Source organism: Oncorhynchus mykiss, chromosome 19 (assembly GCF_057628025.1).
Source record: "Oncorhynchus mykiss isolate SJ-2025 chromosome 19, ASM5762802v1, whole genome shotgun sequence".
NCBI lineage: Eukaryota > Metazoa > Chordata > Actinopteri > Salmoniformes > Salmonidae > Oncorhynchus > Oncorhynchus mykiss.
The window spans coordinates 14,611,121-14,627,619 of record NC_143040.1 but is presented as its reverse complement, the minus strand read 5'-3'; the positions used below and the strand labels follow the sequence as shown (position 1 = coordinate 14,627,619).

At 45.7% G+C, this 16,499-nt stretch overlaps 1 protein-coding gene across 2 annotated transcripts in view; it reads left to right on the top strand.

Moving 5' to 3' along the window:
• Positions 1-16,499, top strand: part of LOC118941414 (uncharacterized) — an 87,528-nt gene that overhangs the window by 15,189 nt on the left and 55,840 nt on the right. For both annotated transcript variants that reach the window (XM_090210216.1, XM_090210215.1), the window contains exons 2-3: positions 10,296-12,324; positions 13,562-13,796. In XM_090210216.1, the coding sequence (XP_090066342.1) occupies positions 10,645-12,324; positions 13,562-13,796 (1,915 nt within the window). In that variant the 5' untranslated portion in view covers positions 10,296-10,644. The remainder of the gene's footprint in view (positions 1-10,295; positions 12,325-13,561; positions 13,797-16,499) is intronic.

Genomic DNA, 16,499 nt, shown 5'->3' with positions numbered 1-16,499 from the left:
GCATTAACGATGAATTGACATGATTACCGGCATGTCAGTAATTAACAAGCTCAGGGTGAGTTTTAGTTCAGGCAGGCAGTGGAGCTGCAGAGGGGGGTGTTGAAATGCAGGGCTTCGAGGTACGGTCTGATATCAGTAGTCATGGTGTCATACAGCAGAAAGCAAAGGCCTGACCAAGATGTTTTCTCATGAAGATAAGGTGTGTATTTCAGATAGATCTGCTGTACTGTAGAGGGGGGTGTCAATTTAGGGCTTCGAGGTACGGTCTGATATCAGTAGTCATGGTGTCATACAGCAGAAAGCAAAGGTCTGACCAAGATGTTTTCTCATGAAGATAAGGTGTGTATTTCAGATAGATCTGCTGTACTGTAGAGGGGGGTGTCAATGCAGGGCTTCGAGGTACGGTCTGATATCAGTAGTCATGGTGTCATACAGCAGAAAGCAAAGGCCTGACCAAGATGTTTTCTCATGAAGATAAGGTGTGTATTTCAGATAGATCTGCTGTACTGTGCTCTTCTCGGCAAGTAATCAACACGTTGGGTCATTTTTGTTCCGTTTCTGATTTGTTTAAATTATGGGACAGTACAGGTGTTGTGACCAAGCATATGTAACGATTTCTAAGACTGTTGTGAAGTCTGGTAACATTAATGTAAATCAGCCTACAGGAAAGATAAATGCTGACAACTATTGATTATCCCCATGCACCTTTACTAGGAACGTTGACATCTATGGAAAGTCTAAGCTGAAAAATATGAATGGCTTATCCATGAAGTGGTTTAAATCGGAGAACGGACCATGTGTTGTAATTAAAATATGAATGAATACCCCAATACAAAGGAGCTTAGCAGTCTTAGTAGCTTCCGACAGGACGTACTGTAATACGCTGTGGCTGGAACTGACCAGTGTGACAGGGATTATAGCCCAGGGAATAGCCACTCACAGGGAGGTGACCCAACCTGCTGCTGATCCTACAGTAAGTCTGCTCCATTCCTCCGGCTGATGCTGTTTCCACCAGACGCAAAAGAGGAGAGGGAGGAAGAGGGGCAAGGGGTGAGGGAGGAAGAGGGGCAAGGGGTGGGGGAGGAAGAGGGGAGGAAGAGAGTGAGAGTAAGAGGGAGGGAGAGAGTGGGTGAGTAGAGATAGTTGTAACACTTTATGGTCCAGCCCCCAGCAGGGAAAGAACATTCCCAACCTCCACTTCTGGAACAGCTGTATCCCGAAGCCCTGACTGACTGACTGACTGCGCTCACTGACGGTTAGTGCAAGTGGGGACGCTGTGGAACAAGCTTTAGGGCTGGTACTTATCTCCAGTCAGATTAGTGACGGTGAAAGCAAGGTGTCTTTAGCCTTACAAGTGCATGACAACCAACCTGGTAAAGAGGAAACCTAGACTAATCTTCCTGGAATGAGAGGCAGGTTTTCTGTTTTCTGTGGAGAGGCATAACGAGAGAGAGAGAGGCAGGTTTTCTGTGGAGAGGCATAACGAGAGAGAGGCAGGTTTTCTGTTGAGTCTGTGGAGAGGCATAACGAGAGAGAGGCAGATTTTCTGTCGAGTCTGTGGAGAGGATAACGAGAGAGAGGCAGGTTTTCTGTGGAGAGGGATAACGAGAGAGAGGCAGGTTCATAATAGAAGTTTTGATATTTTTCTGTATTTGTTTACTAATGATTTACTTTCACCTCTTTATTTTGTTTTTCATTCCATGATCTTCAAAGGACGTTATGCAATAGTTAAGCTTAGATGCTGAAGTAACTGCCAAAGTTTGAGTCTCGGCTCCAACAGGAAGTGATGATGTTGTTTGGTCTGATTGCGTATTGTCCAGGAGCCTTGGGAGGTAGGCTGTATCATATGATTTGGACCTGTGCTGTGTAACGTTAGCCTGTGTTATAGTCTAATATTGATCTGTAACTTTAGCCTGTGTTATAGTCTAATATTGATCTGTAACTTTAGCCTGTGTTATAGTCTAATATTATTATTTTATTTTTTTGTGTATTTTTCACCCCAATTTCGTGGTATCCCACTGGTAGTAGTTACAGTCTTGTATCATCGCTGCAACTCCCGTACAGACTCGGGAGAGGCGAAGGTCGAGAGCCATGCTTCCTCCGAAACACAACCCAAACAAGCCGCACTGCTTCTTGACACACTGCTCACTTAACCCGGAAGCCAGCCACACCAATGTGTCGGAGGAAACACTGTACACCTGTCGACTGTGTCAGCGTGCACTGCGCCCGGCCCGCCACAGGAGTCGCTGTTGCGCGATGAGACAGGGATATCCCTGCATGCCAAACCTTAACCCGGACGACGGGTCTCCCGGTCGCGGCCGGCTGCGACAGAGCCTGGACACTGCACTTTGCCACTCGGGAGGCTTGTTATAATCTCTTATTGATCTGTAACTTTAGCCTGTGTTATAGTCTATTATTGATGGAGGTCAATTGACCAGTCGTTGGTATAGCCATTGATTAAATCTGTGTGTGGAGCATTAAGATCGTCAAGTGTGCTGGAGTTGGTTTTCAATGTACTCCGTTATTGCCATTTGACCAATAGTCAAATTAAACTAATCACGTTTAAGGTTACTTCCTGGTTAGTGAATTCTTGCTCCACTGTAATACCAGTTGTGGATAAAGTGTCAAATTTACACGATTACACTGCAGCAGCCAGGCAGGAAGACCGTGTGTGGCCCACAGTCTCAACTCTCTCTGGGTATCTTAGTTCCTTGTTCCGGATGAGTGGTCATCCATCAGCAGCTCTGCTGTGGTCCGGAACAGGGCGAGATGGAGAAAGAGAGACTTGCAATTCTCCCACCATCAACATGATCTAATGGGTAGTTTTTAAAACCCTGACTCTCAATCCCTTACCAAACATCATCACTGTCCATCTAGTGTGTGTGTGTGTGTGTGCGTGCGCACGGCAACTCAGATAGTGTCTGTTTTTGATACCCAATCTCCTATTGACACTTAAAGATGACCTTTTAGCTTGTTGCTGATGCTACCTCTGCTAAGTCTGTCATGTTGATGCTACCTCTGCTAAGTCTGTCATGTTGATGCTACCTCTGCTAAGTCTGTCGTGTTGATGCTACCTCTGCTAAGTCTGTCGTGTTGATGCTACCTCTGCTAAGTCTGTCATGTTGTCTCAATCTAAAGTTGGCTTGCGTACCTTTCTAGTTGTCTTCCCTCGTTAGGTTATGAGTTCTAGGCTAATAGTTCAGTGATGCCTTTTTAAACCTCTGAATCTCTCAACTTCCCCTCCACCTCTCCATCCCCTCCCTCTCTTTATAGTACTCGACAGGCCTGCACTAGAGCGTGCCAGGGTCTCTCTCCCCCTCCAACAATCGCCAGGCGTGTACAGTTACCCATAATCCCCTGGGGGACAAAGACCTAAGAGTGTAACATGAACAGACACCAACTCTTAGATGTGGGGAGGGCAGCTCTAACTGAAGCCCAGAATGTCAGTCTGAGTCCCACATGGCACACTATTCCCTAAGTGCACTACTTTTGACCGGGACTCATAGGGTTACCCATAGGACTCTGGTCAAAAGTAGTGCACTATAGAGGCAATAGGGTACTGTTTGGGACTTGGACTCCGTTCAAGAGCCTTTTGACCAAACGTGCCACTCGCTGTGTCCTTAATTCAAATGATCATGTATAGGCCAGTGTGTAGAGATGGATGTCATTGGAGTGTGGGTGTCGCTCTTACTAAATGGAGTTGATCCATGATATGTAAGGATCTATAGGATTGTACATTGTTAGAGGGCTGTAGTCTCTTTCTAAGCGGGCCACTCTACTTGAACTAGGTGGGTCTTTCACACTCTGGTGCCAACTCTAACCGTGCACTTTTAGTGTGGTTGGGATGGTAGTCTGTTAAGTATGTTTGCTCAAGTTCATACTCCCCAGAGGCCTCCATTTATAAATGGTGTGTGTGCACAAAATATGCCCCAAAACATGCATACACCAAGTAGGCATTTCTAAAATCTGAACTTGACGGTGAGATTGTGCTTATCCTCCCGCAAACTTTAGACCATGTTTACACACAGTTTGTAGCGGTTCAAGTTTTGTATTGCAAATGCACAAAGTAACCTCGTAGCCTTGTACATGAATATATGATGAATTATTCATAACAAAAAACAGGTAGCTAAATATAATAACCATGCAATTAATGGCTGTTAGTGAGATTAAAGAGAATTGATTTATTTTATCTTTGCATTCTAAAATAATTTGAAATCTGTCATTTCCATGACCATTGCAGAATAAATTCCTCATCTTTTCTGACTGTGATGGTTTCAATACTCGCGACGTAGCCTATAGGCCAACAACAAGTTAGGATAGGCTACCATTCGTTTCTTTTAATTAGACTCACATCACAGTGGTAAATAGAAAAGCTACCGGTATATGTTTAAGTATTTTGCCCAATGCAAGCCAATCCGAAGTGCTAGAACAGACGGTTCACCTTTCCATTGACCTTTGTAGACTCCGTCTGAATAGCCAACTGTGACGTAAAATTCATTGAGTAGCCTAGGCATCTCATTTACACACTACATATATCATAACCATTGCAGAATAAATTCCTCACCTTTTCTGACCATGAAGTAGCCGTACAACAAATGACCATGCGCATCTCTAATTTATTTGGGCCTATTAGATATTCTAATTTAATGTTTTTGCTCCATGTATCCGAAAGGGAGCGCAGTTTATAACATACAGGTGAACAGACCGTTGATCTTTTGCATTGAAGTGTGTAGACTACCACTGTAAGTAGGCCTACTGTAGTTTTAAAAAATCTGAGTAAATCCAATATTTCAGAATTTGTGAGCAGTGCAACATATTTAGGTTCTGAGAAAGTAAATGCAAAACATTTATTGATTTCAAACGAACTGTTTCCAGGTAAAAAATAATTAGCATTTTTTTTCTGTTTTAGAAACGGTCAGAAGGCCTACAGCAAATGTCTTGGCCTAATTCCAATCCTTCCAAAGTATACAGCAAATGTCTTGGCCTAATTCCAATACTTCCAAAGTATACAGCAAATGTCTTGGCCTAATTCCAATCCCTCCAAAGTATACAGCAAATGTCTTGGCCTAATTCCAATACTTCCAAAGTATACAGCAAATGTCTTGGCCTAATTCCAATCCCTCCAAAGTATACAGCAAATGTCTTGGCCTAATTCCAATCCCTCCAAAGTATACAGCAAATGTCTTGGCCTAATTCCAATACTTCCAAAGTATACAGCAAAAAGGGCGTTATTGTCACCATACAAGGTGAATGATGGGCATTATTCTGGCGGAGTTTAAATGCTCGTTCACACTTGTACAGTTTTACGACAGGTCTGTTTTATAACGGGAAACATGCATAAATATTTCGTTTTTTTAAATTGCATTTTTATATATTTTTTACAATTACAATTGTCTTAAACCACCACCGCATTTCAAAACTGTCAAACAAGTCAGTTGGTTGGTTTGGCTGGCTAGCTAATTAGCAGCTGGCTAGCTGGATGTTTTGAGTTCAAGGTTGAGCGGAGAAGCCTAAAGCAAGAGCCAAGAGAGGATACCTGAGATGACAGAGGACGAGCGCAGATGCTCGGTAGTACTACAAGGTTACTTTGGACAATTGTCGACGTACAGTGAGCATAGCTCCCCAGCCACAGAGACCAGTCATCATTGATCCGGGTCCAGACCTGTCTGACCCTGTCCCTGACCAAGGCTCCTGAGTCTTTTACCTGGCTGTGACCGACTGATGCTCCCTCCCTCCACACAGACATGTATCACACCATGTCACATGATTCATTTGTTTATTTAATTATTGTTTTATTTATTCACATCAGCTCTTAGCTGACAATGTTGTACACCTTGACGATAAACTAAACCTTAATGTAGCATTCATGAAGCCTTCAAAACACTCTTGTCATAGGAAACACACAATTCTCTTGACATTACACCTCAGCTCTAACAACCCTTTAACACCTCCCAGTATGGCAGAGCTGTACAATGCTACAGTGGTACCTCCCTCCCTCTCAGGTGACCTGTTCTGTATTGAGGTAAATACCAAAGGGCAGTGGCTCTATATTGGACTCTGTCTCAGGTGTACCAGCTCACCTGTCAGCTAGCGTTCCCACAACTGCAGAGGGCTAATGCATGTTTGATAAGGCCAGTGTGATACACACACACACACACACTCAGGTCTGCAGTCGCCCGCCCAGCCCTAACTCATGCATTAGCAATGAGACAGGGTCACACTCCATGGCACGGGGATGAGTCCCCACAACATCAGTAACACAACTCAGAACAGCAGAGGGACGAGTCCCCACAGCACTAGTAATACAACTCAGAACAGCAGAAGGAAGAGTCCCCTCAGCACCAGTAATACAACGCAGAACAGCAGAGGGAAGAGTCCCCTCAGCACCAGTAATACAACTCAGAACAGCAGAGGGAATAGTCCCCACAGCACCAGTAATACAACTCAGAACAGCAGAGGGAAGAGTCCCCACAGCACCAGTAACACAACTCAGAACAGCAGAGGGATGAGTCCCCACAACATCAGTAACACAACTCAGAACAGCAGAGGGAAGAGTCCCCTCAGCACCAGTAATACAACTCAGAACAGCAGAGGGAATAGTCCCCACAGCACCAGTAATACAACTCAGAACAGCAGAGGGAAGAGTCCCCACAGCACCAGTAATACAACTCAGAACAGCAGAGGGAAGAGTCCCCACAGCACCAGTAACACAACTCAGAACAGCAGAGGGAAGAGTCCCACAGCACCAGTAATACAACTCAGAACAGCAGAGGGAAGAGTCCCCACAGCACCAGTAACACAACGCAGAACAGCAGAGGGAAGAGTCCCCACAGCACCAGTAATACAACTCAGAACAGCAGAGGGAAGAGTCCCCACAGCACCAGTAACACAACTCAGAACAGCAGAGGGAAGAGTCCCCACAGCACCAGTAACACAACTCAGAACAGCAGAGGGAAGAGTCCCCACAGCACCAGTAACACAACTCAGAACAGCAGAGGGAAGAGTCCCCACAGCACCAGTAACACAACGCAGAACAGCAGAGGGAAGAGTCCCCACAGCACCAGTAACACAACTCAGAACAGCAGAGGGAAGAGTCCCACAGCACCAGTAATACAACGCAGAACAGCAGAGGGAAGAGTAACACAACTCAGAACAGCAGAGGGAAGAGTCCCCACAGCACCAGTAATACAACTCAGAACAGCAGAGGGAAGAGTCCCCACAGCACCAGTAACACAACTCAGAACAGCAGAGGGAAGAGTCCCCACAGCACCAGTAACACAACTCAGAACAGCAGAGGGAAGAGTCCCACAGCACCAGTAATACAACGCAGAACAGCAGAGGGAAGAGTCCCCACAGCACCAGTAACACAACTCAGAACAGCAGAGGGAAGAGTCCCCACAGCACCAGTAATACAACTCAGAACAGCAGAGGGAAGAGTCCCCACAGCACCAGTAACACAACTCAGAACAGCAGAGGGAAGAGTCCCCACAGCACCAGTAACACAACTCAGAACAGCAGAGGGAAGAGTCCCCACAGCACCAGTAACACAACTCAGAACAGCAGAGGGAAGAGTCCCCACAGCACCAGTAATACAACGCAGAACAGCAGAGGGAAGAGTCCCCACAGCACCAGTAACACAACTCAGAACAGCAGAGGGAAGAGTCCCCACAGCACCAGTAACACAACTCAGAACAGCAGAGGGAAGAGTCCCCACAGCACCAGTAATACAACTCAGAACAGCAGAGGGAAGAGTCCCCACAGCACCAGTAACACAACGCAGAACAGCAGAGGGAAGAGTCCCCACAGCACCAGTAACACAACGCAGAACAGCAGAGGGAAGAGTCCCCACAGCACCAGTAACACAACTCAGAACAGCAGAGGGAAGAGTCCCCACAGCACCACAGATACATGGTTAGACATGATCACTGACTGGATAACTATGCAGTGACTGCAGTCTTCACTTACTGCTACCTGTGTCCCACACATCAGATTAACCGTGATGGCATGACATCAAAGTGATGGCCTTTGAATAACCTATTAGCCTGCTGAATGAAGTGGTTAATGCCATCACTGTGCATTTGAATGGCTTCCTGAATCTTATTTATTCAACCTATATTCATCCAGGCAAGTCGGTTAAAGATGCGCTATGCAGAAATCGCTCCGCCATTTCCTGGTTGCTAAAATTCCAAAATGTGCCTAATTTCAATTCATGTGACAAATAAACGGAAGTGTAATGTAGAGTCTTTGTACCATCTAAACTGCTGTGAAATATATTTTCTAAAACCAAAAATATTGTATTTTCAGCTGTTTTGAAACTGGTGTACAGAAGTAAAAGACTACATTTAAATCCGGGAAGCATAGAACACATCTACCGCTTCTTAGACTTTGATGCGAATGACCGATCTATAAATTGCATTTCTATGTGAATTTGGCCAGGCCGCCTAAAAAGTTTTACATATTGCAGCTTTAAGAACTAATTATCACTTACCATGACAACCTGACAAGTATTGGACTGGTTGATGATTTGAGTGTACAGTAGGTTGTTGTTGGAGTGAATAGGATTTTTATCGAGAACACTCTAGGTAAGGCAGTACTATCGGTTACTCTCACTGTTGTCTAGGTGTAGTAGTGAGCTCATAGTCTATGGGCTTTCTATTGTCACTGGGCCATTCATTGGTGAAGCACTGTCCTGGATATGAAAATTAAACTGATCCTTATTATAGCCCCTCTCTTTCTCACTCTGACCCAGATTAACACACACACACTGACAGGCAGGTGGGAGTCTTTGAGCCTGTATACCGCAAGCTATCTATCTTAGTTTGTGGATATGGAGCTGCAGATTGTTCCTCGTTTAGACCAAGGTCTCGCATCGTGTTCCCAGAGGACTGCTAGGTAAATGGAGGTTCCTCTCTCTCTCTCTCTCTCTCTCTCTCTCTCTCTCTCTGGATCTTTCCCTCTCAGGAACCTGCTGCATATCTGTTGTTTACTTGGAAAAAGCAAAGTGACTCCATCTGGTGTTTTCAGTATCTCAGCAAGCGAACACTTTCCCCTTCATCGTTATCATGTGCACAAGATCTGGGGTGTGTTCATTCAACAAGTGTTTCTTATTGGACAAGTTCAGGCCGTCCTGACATGTTTCAGTCCGCCTTCTGATGTTTGGTGCCTAATGAATGCCACCCTGATCTTTTCTGTTTCTCCACTTAGTTCAGTTTAGTCTCTGCATTCACCCTCGTACTGTAGAGTTGTGGGCATCTGGCTCGTCCCAAACGGCACTATAGCAGTTTTCCCCAACTCCAGTCCTCCAGTACCCCAAACAGCACACATTTGTGTTGTAGTCGCCCAGACAAACTCACCTGATTCAACTCATTTTGAGGGCTGGATGATTAGTTGACAAGTTGAATCAGATGTGGTTGGACGGTGCTACAGCAGAAATGTGTGCTGTTGAGAGGACTGGAGTAGGGAAACACTCCCCTACACCACTACCTTTGACCAGAGCCCTATGGGGCCTGTTCAAAAGTAGTGCACTAAAAGGGGAATAGGGTGCCATTGGGATGCACTCTATGGCCTTTCTAACATTGCTTAAACTTCAACAGAGCTATTGTTTGTAGCTTTTCAATACTACAGAGACCAACTTGTGTCTTTATTTACCCTTGGTTATGAGTATCAAAGCCAATTTCATTAATTACGGACAATATTTCATCCTAAGATGGTTGACCTCATTGGTTTAAATGGCAACAGATTCTTAACGCCATATTAATGACTTTTAGTAGAAACTAGGACGGATTTCTGCGTATTGTAATGCCACCTACTGTATGAACGGCAGGGTATCAGTTGTTTGAAAATCCTTCCAAGATAAAAAGTTTTTGAATTTGGGATTCAAGCATTACATGAGTTTCCACATCATAACTAATTAGGTTATGTTGGTTTACTGTGTGCTTTTGTTGAAATGTTTTGTGTTGTGGTGTAATATCCAGTTTAATCACTTCCTATGGTTGACCAACAGAGGGCAGCAGAGGTCTCGCTGTCTTTCTGTCTGTTTCTCTGTCTTTCTGTCTCTGTTTCTCTGTCTTTCTGTCTCTGTTTCTCTGTCTTTCTGTCTGTTTCTCTGTCTTTCTGTCTCTGTTTCTCTGTCTTTCTGTCTCTGTTTCTCTGTCTTTCTGTCTCTGTTTCTCTGTCTTTCTGTCTCTGTTTTATGATACTGTTGTGTTAATATCGTAGACACTGTCAAATAAAGTATTTTCAACATAATAACTGTGATATTGATGCCTGTGTTTCCTTGTCGTTGTGTTTTCCAGAGGTTTTCAGAGGAGCTCTGAAGAGTATGGACTCCACTCCAGTGACTGAACTAAAGGGTCAGTTGAAGGGGCCTTAGAATGGGACCACTCCTCACTTCCTCACTTGTCCAAAAGTGCACTTCAATATCTACCTCTCAGTGACTCCTAGGCCTATAGGGACTGCTGACTACTTATCACTGGTATTGCGCTGATCTGTGTCAGCTTTAATCAATGAAACACCTTGCTCAGTAGACGTCTGCCTACATAGGTAAACAGTTGTAAGCATGGAGTTCTCCGTGGTTTGACTTTGTTTTGAGGTCTTTAGCAGTTAGCGACATCAGCTTTCCCCACGCACTCCCGAAGACCAGAGATGAGTGTGTCTCAGCCCGGGGAACGCGTCCCCGTCGGGGGCATGAATGGCTCCGGAATGAGGCTCCCCCTCCTCTGCACCGGCGACAAAAATGGCAATGCTTTCCCTGTCTCCTCTTCATCCTCCTCTTCCTCCCCAGACTCCCTGCAGAGTCTGAGCAGCCTGGACGTCGACATGGAATGCGTTATGTCGACCCAAATCAAAATGGCCGCTGTCTCACCCGCTGCGGAACTGCCTCAGACTGAGTTCTCTGAATCCAACGACAACTCGGTGTCCGTCTACCTGGACGCTGATGAGGACTCCTGGAACGACAACCTGACCCTCGCTATGAGCATTGCTGGGATACGGGAGCATAGAAACGGTAGCCAAGGCGATCTCCATGACAACGTTAACAGTGTGGCGAGCAACAGCAGTGGGAGAAGGGACTCTTCCCCGGACTCGGGGGCCACGGAGATCCCAGGTGACGAGGATGATGAGGAAGGGTTTTTCCTGTCGGTGAGCTCGGACATGGGGATGAGGAGAATCAGCCTGATCGACTCGGAGCGGCTCCCCAGCAGCGGGGTGTCCATCCTGGAGGACTCGGACACGGCCTCCCCCTCCACCACGGCTCCCATCCAGGCTCCACTCTCCGCCCCATTGCCTGACCTCTGTAAGGGCCTTGAGGGGAGGAAGAGTCCTCATGCTGGGTCCATCACCATGGAACTCCAGAACCTCCAGACCGGGGCTAGCAGCTCACCGGGTCTGCCCGATAGAGAGGCACTTCAGCTGGGGGTGGATTTGCCCGAGGAGGCCTGCACTCTGGATTTTCTCCCCATGGTGGAGGCAGCGGACACCGAGCCTATTGTGGCACTAGAGGTTCTTCTCAGTGAGACTATAGTGTCTCCAGATTCTGAAGGCTTCACTGTAGTCTCCCAGACCTCCACCTCAGTACAAGTCTCCAAGGGTGTGGATTTGGCAGTGTCCCCCTTTACCGTTCCCCAGTCTCCAAACAAAGGGTCCAAAGGTGCGAGCCCCGCCTTCCGCAAGACCAAGGAACACCCGTGTGCAACTCGGGTCAAACCGAACGCCGCCATCGCCAAGACAGCGGTCACCACGACATCCAAACCTGGTAGGACCGACGTCAAGAGGTTCCCCAAACCCGACCTGAAGAACGTCAAGTCTAAGGTCATGTCCAGGCCCGCCTCTACAACCAGAACAGCCAATCAGACGCAAGGAAAAACTGCTCCGGCCAATGAAAAGAAAGCCCCAGACGGAGTCAAAAGGCAAAGGTCGTCTTTGGGTCAAACTAAAGTAGCTTCGCTGAAGCCGAGCCCCAAACCCAGACCCAATCAAAACACAGAGCCCAGAGTCTCTAACCAATCTGAGAAGAGGAGGAAGGGCACTTTAGTCAATGGCATTTGCTCCACCTCCAGCAGCTCTCTGGGTTCAGAGTTGGCTGTGGATGGGCACCGTTGGACGCCTGGGGAGGGTCTCCTAAATGGAGAAGAGGGTACTACAGGAGTGTGCACTACAGGAGTGTGTACTACAGGAGTGTGTACTACAGGAGTGTGCACTACAGGAGTGTGCACTACAGGAGTGTGCACTACAGGAGTGTGCACTACAGGAGTGTGCACTACAGATGACACTACAGAGGGAGCAGGGGGTGAGACACCTGTAGAACAAAGGAGAAGAAATGGCACAGTAAGTAGCCCACTGTGTGTGTGTGTGTGGGGGGGGGGGGGGGGGGGGTTTGTTCTATTACGGCCCTGTTTAAATAGTTTGGTCAAATCTTTCCTTCGTTCCTCCCTCTCTTCCTTGAAAGAATCACTGATCTGCATTTCACATGATATAACCAATACACACCAGACTGCCCTCACCCAATTCAACTTGGCCAGATCAGTGACTTCCTCAAGAAGTCTTTTTAGTATCCACAACAGGGGCTGTTAGTGAACTGACTGAGATTTCCAGTCACCAGGAACATACTTTATCAGGATGATATGACGCATGTATAGAACAAGCCCAAGGCTGGTTTCATCTCTAAACGGTGGGAGCAGTGGTTTTAGGTGAGGGAGTGGCAGTGGTTTGTTGTTGGTATTTTGCCTTTAAATCCATTGACAGGTTTCAACTCTTCCTGTGTTTGTGAGTGGCGTGATTGAGTAGTTCCTCAGGCAAGTCTGGCTGCGAGCATGTCATCACATGATTTAACTATGTTGTTAGTCAGGCTTAAGTAATCCTTGGCTAAAGGAGAGCTTTGGGTTTAAAATGTCAACTGTATCATTCACTGCAGTATGATGCTGAACATTGAACCCCAATCAGTGTTGGGGTTCTGTTGAATGACAGCATGAGTCAAATCATTTTTTGTGTGGAATGTCTTGACATCTGCGGGTGTGTGTGACACGTCGGTTGTTGAATGTTCCGCCACATTCTATTCTCAGTTTGAAACAGTCCTCAGAACAGATTTGTTGCTCAGACACTTCTCATATGAAGGCAAAAGCCATTTGTCAAACTGTTCTGAATAGCGTAAGAATAGTCTGAACATTTATAGTAGTCAAGTCTTTTCTTTGAAAACTCGCCTGCAAACTCACTCCATATGTGCCCTGTGTTTACAGAAGACGAAAGAGGGGGAGGAAAGAGGGGGAGGAAAGAGGGGGAGGGAATAAAGAGGGAGGGAATAAAGAGGGAGAGAATCTGGTCCCAGCAGTGAATCCCAGAGGGAATGTAGTACAATAGCAACTTTTTTACCTCAGAGTTCCAGCCTACTCCTATTTCCTCTCTCTCTCTCTCCTCCCCCTCCTTCTCACTCCTCCTGCCTGTGTGCTTCTACTTCCACATTTCTGCCTACGACTCTGGAATGGCCAACACCATGGTCTCGGTGCGCAGCTCCGAGCTGGGCCCCATGGGCTGGGACGCGGTAACTAAACGACAGCTCTTTCTGCAGAAGGTCTCCTCCAAGCTGGGGCCCTCATCGGTCAGACAGCTGCCCCAGGTCAAGGGCAGGGGGGCCGGGGGAGCGAGCAACACCGGGGGACCCTCCCTGTTTCCCACCTCTCCAGCTCCAGTAGGAGGGAGTTTTGGCTCCAGGCTGCCCCCTCCCGCTCCTCCTACGACGGGGAAGGACGGCCAGACCACTGGGAGTGTGTCTCCACCGAGAGGACGACCAAGTCAGACAGCTGGTGACTACACACACACACACACACACACACACACACACATCTTTCTGTGTGTCAGTAACTTGATAAAGTGTATAAATGACAAAGTGTAGAAAAGACATTGCTGTGTGTGTAGAGACTTGAAACTGTGTGTGTGTGTGAGTGAATGTGTGTGAGTGAGGTGTAGTGGAATGTGAAAGGCATTCTCAGCTCTGCATTGTCAGCCTGCTCATTTCCTGCTGCTGCTGCAGAGATGAGGGCACTTAAACACACACTCTGGATGGGGTAAACAAGACACACACTCGTACGCATCACACACACGCACGCTCCATATGCACACACACACACACACACACACACACACACTCAATACAGATCAGAACAAGACAATCAGACAGAAACAAACACATGGAGCAACAGAGAGATTGTGTGTGTGGACGTGTTTAACCAGAAGTTCCCACAAGAATAGTAAACAAACAAAAATTTAACTAACTGCGCATATTTTGTTGGTCCCCACAAGGTCAAATGCTATTTCTATGGGGTTTAGGTTAGAATTAGAGGTTGACTGATTAATCGGCTGATTTCAAGGTTTCATAACAATCGGTAATTGTCATTTTTGGACGCATATTTAGTTAAAAGAAATGAATGTTAGCAGGCAATATTAACTAGGGAAATTGACACTTCTCTTGCGTTCAGTGCAAGCAGAGTCAGGGTATATGCAGCAGTTTGGGCCGCCTGGCTCGTTGCGAACTGTGTGAGGACCATTTATTCCTAACAAAGACCTTAATTAATTTGCCAGAATTTTACATAATTATGACATAACATTGAAGGTTGTGCAATGTAACAGGAATATTTAGACTTATGGATGCCACCCGTTAGATAAAATATGGAACGGTTCCGTATTTCACTGAAAGAATAAACATTTTGTTTTCGAAATGATAGTTTCCGGATTTGACCATATTAATGAACAAAGGCTCGTATTTCTGTGTGTTATGTTATAGTTAAGTCTATGATTTGATATTTGATAGAGCAGTCTGACTGAACGATGGTAGGCAGCAGCAGGCTTGTAAGCATTCATTCAAACAGCACTTTCCTGCGTTTGCCAGCAGCTCTTAGCAATGCTTGACGCACAGCGCTGTTTATGACTTCAAGCCTATCAACTCCTGAGATTAGGCTCGCAATACTAAAGTGCCTATAAGAACATCCAATAGTCAAAGGTATATGAAATACATATGGTATAGAGAGAGAGAGTCCTATAATTACTATAATAACTACAACCTAAAACTTCTTACATGGGAATATTGAAGACTCATGTTAAAAGGAACCACCAGCTTTCATATGTTCTCATGTTCTGACCAAGGAACTTAAACATTTTTTTACATGGCACATATTGCACTTTTACTTTCTTCTCCAACACTGTTTTTGCATTATTTAAACCAAATTGAACATGTTTCATTATTTATTTGAGACTTATTTATGCATTGTTGAATGAGTAATTGTCATTATTACAAATATATATAATTAGTCCGATTTTTAATCGGTATCGGCTTTTTTGGTCCTCCAATAATCGGTATCGGCGTTGAAAAATCATAATCGGTCGACCTCTGATTAGAATTAAGTCTAGGGTTAGGAGCTATGGTTAGTTTTAGGGTTAGAAGCTAGTGTTAGGTTTAGGGTTAAGGTACGGGTTAGGGGTTAAGGAAAATAGGATTTTGAATGGGACTGAATTGTATGTCCCCCACAAGGTTAGCTGTGCAAGAGTGTGTGTGTCGATCTCCAGACTGTGTGTTTCTGCTTGGGTCTGTCTCAGTTCTGCGCAGAGTTACATAAGATAACTCTCTCTCTATTTTCATCTCACTCTCTCTCTCATCATGTTCCCTCACCACATGTAACCGACTGCATCTTTTAAAAGCCCTTTAAAATGGGAGACTGACTGACTGTGTGCTGTGCTTGTGACCATGCGTGTCTGCGGTCTAATTTTACTCTAACTTCCCTCTGTGTCCTCTCAGAGGAAGTCGAAAAGCATATGCAACCCTCTCGCTCTCTCCTTCTTCCTTCTTTCGGGTCCTCTCTTCCTTTTGCCAGAGGGGTTGGATCCAATGTTTGATTCTCTCAGTCCCCATACACACAAAAGGCTTTTCTTGTGTGAGGAAATTGAGACTACTGTTAGCGTGACGTGGGTCATTGGGAGTAAGTCCCAAATGCCACCCTATTCCCTATATAGTGCACTGCTTTTGACAAAAGCCATATGAGCCCTGGTAAAAAGTAGTCCACTACATAGGGAATAGGGTGTCTTTTGGGACGTAGTCTTAGTTACGCGAGACATCAACATGTTGTCTTCCATCTAGTCTTCAGACGTAGAAAAAGTACGCCTTTTCTACGCACTTCTCAGTGTTTGGTAATCAGACGTAGAAAAAGTACGCCTTTCCTACCACTTCTCAGTGTTTGGTAATCAGACGTAGAAAAAGTACGCCTTTCCTACCACTTCTCAGTGTTTGGTAATCAGACGTAGAAAATGTACGCCTTTCCTACGCACTTCTCAGTGTTTGGTAATCAGACATACCTTATTCAGTCACGTAAAGCACTCTGCATTTTCATTCAACGGGGTTTTCAGTACATGGGGTTTTCAGTACATGAGGTTTTCAGTACATGAGGTTTTCAGTACATGGGGTTTTCAGTACATGGGGTTTTCAGTACATGAGGTTTTCAGTACATGGGGTTTTCAGT